The sequence below is a fragment of the Zosterops lateralis genome (assembly GCF_965231275.1).
Source record: "Zosterops lateralis genome assembly, contig: HAP1_HAP1_SCAFFOLD_52, whole genome shotgun sequence".
In the NCBI taxonomy this organism is placed as follows: Eukaryota; Metazoa; Chordata; class Aves; order Passeriformes; family Zosteropidae; genus Zosterops; species Zosterops lateralis.
The window spans coordinates 240592-242223 of record NW_028154612.1 but is presented as its reverse complement, the minus strand read 5'-3'; the positions used below and the strand labels follow the sequence as shown (position 1 = coordinate 242223).

The 1632-nt window shown below is 54.8% G+C and overlaps 1 protein-coding gene across 1 annotated transcript; it reads right to left on the bottom strand.

The window, feature by feature from the left end:
* Positions 1–344: 344 nt before the first annotated feature.
* Positions 345–1277, bottom strand: LOC310923405 (olfactory receptor 14J1-like; the record flags this gene model as incomplete). The annotated part of the gene is made up of 1 exon (XM_083885422.1): positions 345–1277. One exon carries the CDS (start codon positions 1275–1277, stop codon positions 345–347), a length of 933 nt encoding a protein of 310 aa, XP_083741548.1.
* Positions 1278–1632: the final 355 nt, after the last annotated feature.

Genomic DNA, 1632 nt, shown 5'->3' with positions numbered 1-1632 from the left:
GCTCCTGGGCACAGCTGCTGTGCCAGCCCTGATCTGCCCCCAGCTCTGCACACAGACATTGCTGCTGCAGCTGCAGAGAAGGGAACAAAAGGGGCATCTCTGCAGAAACCTTGGCTGGGAGATCCTTGATTTCCTTTAAAGCCACCAAGAGTGCAGCCACTCATTGACACAGTCTGTGGTCACAGGGAAAGTGGAGAGAAAGAAATGAGAAATGGTACAAACAATAAGACTTATTTGTAACAAGATAAAAAGAATAAACCACAGGAGAAACCCCACAACCAAACCAAAAAGAAATATCATATTTGAGTTTTATTACAAGTGATATGTAGAAATTGGCCAGCAGTTTAATGTTTCTGAAAACATCCAGTCATCAGCCTCCACACTGCAGCCTTGAACTCCTGGTTCCTCAGGCTGTAGATGAGGGGGTTCAGGGCTGGAGTCACCACCGAGTACAGAACTGACAGGGCCAGATCCAGGGATGTGGAGGAGATGGAGGGAGGCTTCAGGTGAGCAAACATGATAGTGCTGAGGAACAGGGAGACCACGGCCAGGTGAGGGAGGCAGGTGGAAAAGGCTTCGTGCCGTCCCTGCTCAGAGGGGATCCTCAGCACAACCCTGAAGATCTGCACATAGGAGAAAACAATGAACAGAAAACAACCAAATACCAAACAGACAGTAACAGCAATGAGCCCAAGTTCCCTGAGATAGGATTTGGAGCAGGAGAGCTTGAGGATCTGGGGGATTTCACAGAAGAACTGGCCCAGGGCATTGCCATGGCACAGGGGCAGGGAAAATGTATTGGCTGTGTGCAGCAGTGAATAGAGAAAGGCACTGGCCCAGGCAGCTGCTGCCATGTGGGCACAAGCTCTGCTGCCCAGGAGGGTCCCGTAGTGCAGGGGTTTGCAGATGGACACGTAGCGGTCGTAGCACATGATGGTCAGGAGGGAAAACTCTGCTCCAATGAAGAACAGAAAGAAAAAGAGCTGTGCAGCACATCCTGCATAGGAGATGTCCCTGGTGTCCCAGAGGGAATTGTGCATGGCTTTGGGGACAGTGGTGCAGATGTAGCCCAGGTCGCTGAGGGCCAGGTGGAGCAGGAAGAAGAACATGGGGCTGTGCAGGTGGTGGCCGCAGGCTGCGGCGCTGATGACGAGGCCGTTGGCCAGGAGGGCAGCCAGGGAGATGCCCAGGAAGAGGCAGAAGTGCAGGAGCTGCAGCTGCCTCGTGTCTGCCAATGCCAGCAAGAGGAAGTGGCTGATGGAGCTGCTGTTGGACATTTGTGGAGTCTGGGCATGGGGATCTGTAAAAAGAGTAAACATGGAATATTTCAGTTAGGAGAGGACTTTCAATATCCCAGCCCAGCTTGGTGGCACTTTCCCCCCAGTGCCTGCCCAGGGCTCTGCTGCCTGGAGCTGTCCCTGCCTGCAGCTGCTTCCCTGTGCCCAGGGCTGGGCCCTGCCAGTGCTGCCAGAGCCCAGCCCAGCCCTGGGGGCTCAGCTCTGCCCTGCAGAGCCCTCCCAGCTCAGGCACTGCCCAGGGGCAGCTCTGGCTCTGCAGGCTCTGATGGCAACCTCAGAGCAACCCTGAGGAGGCTGGAAAAGTGATTCTGGTGCTGCCTTTAAGGGGCCCTGT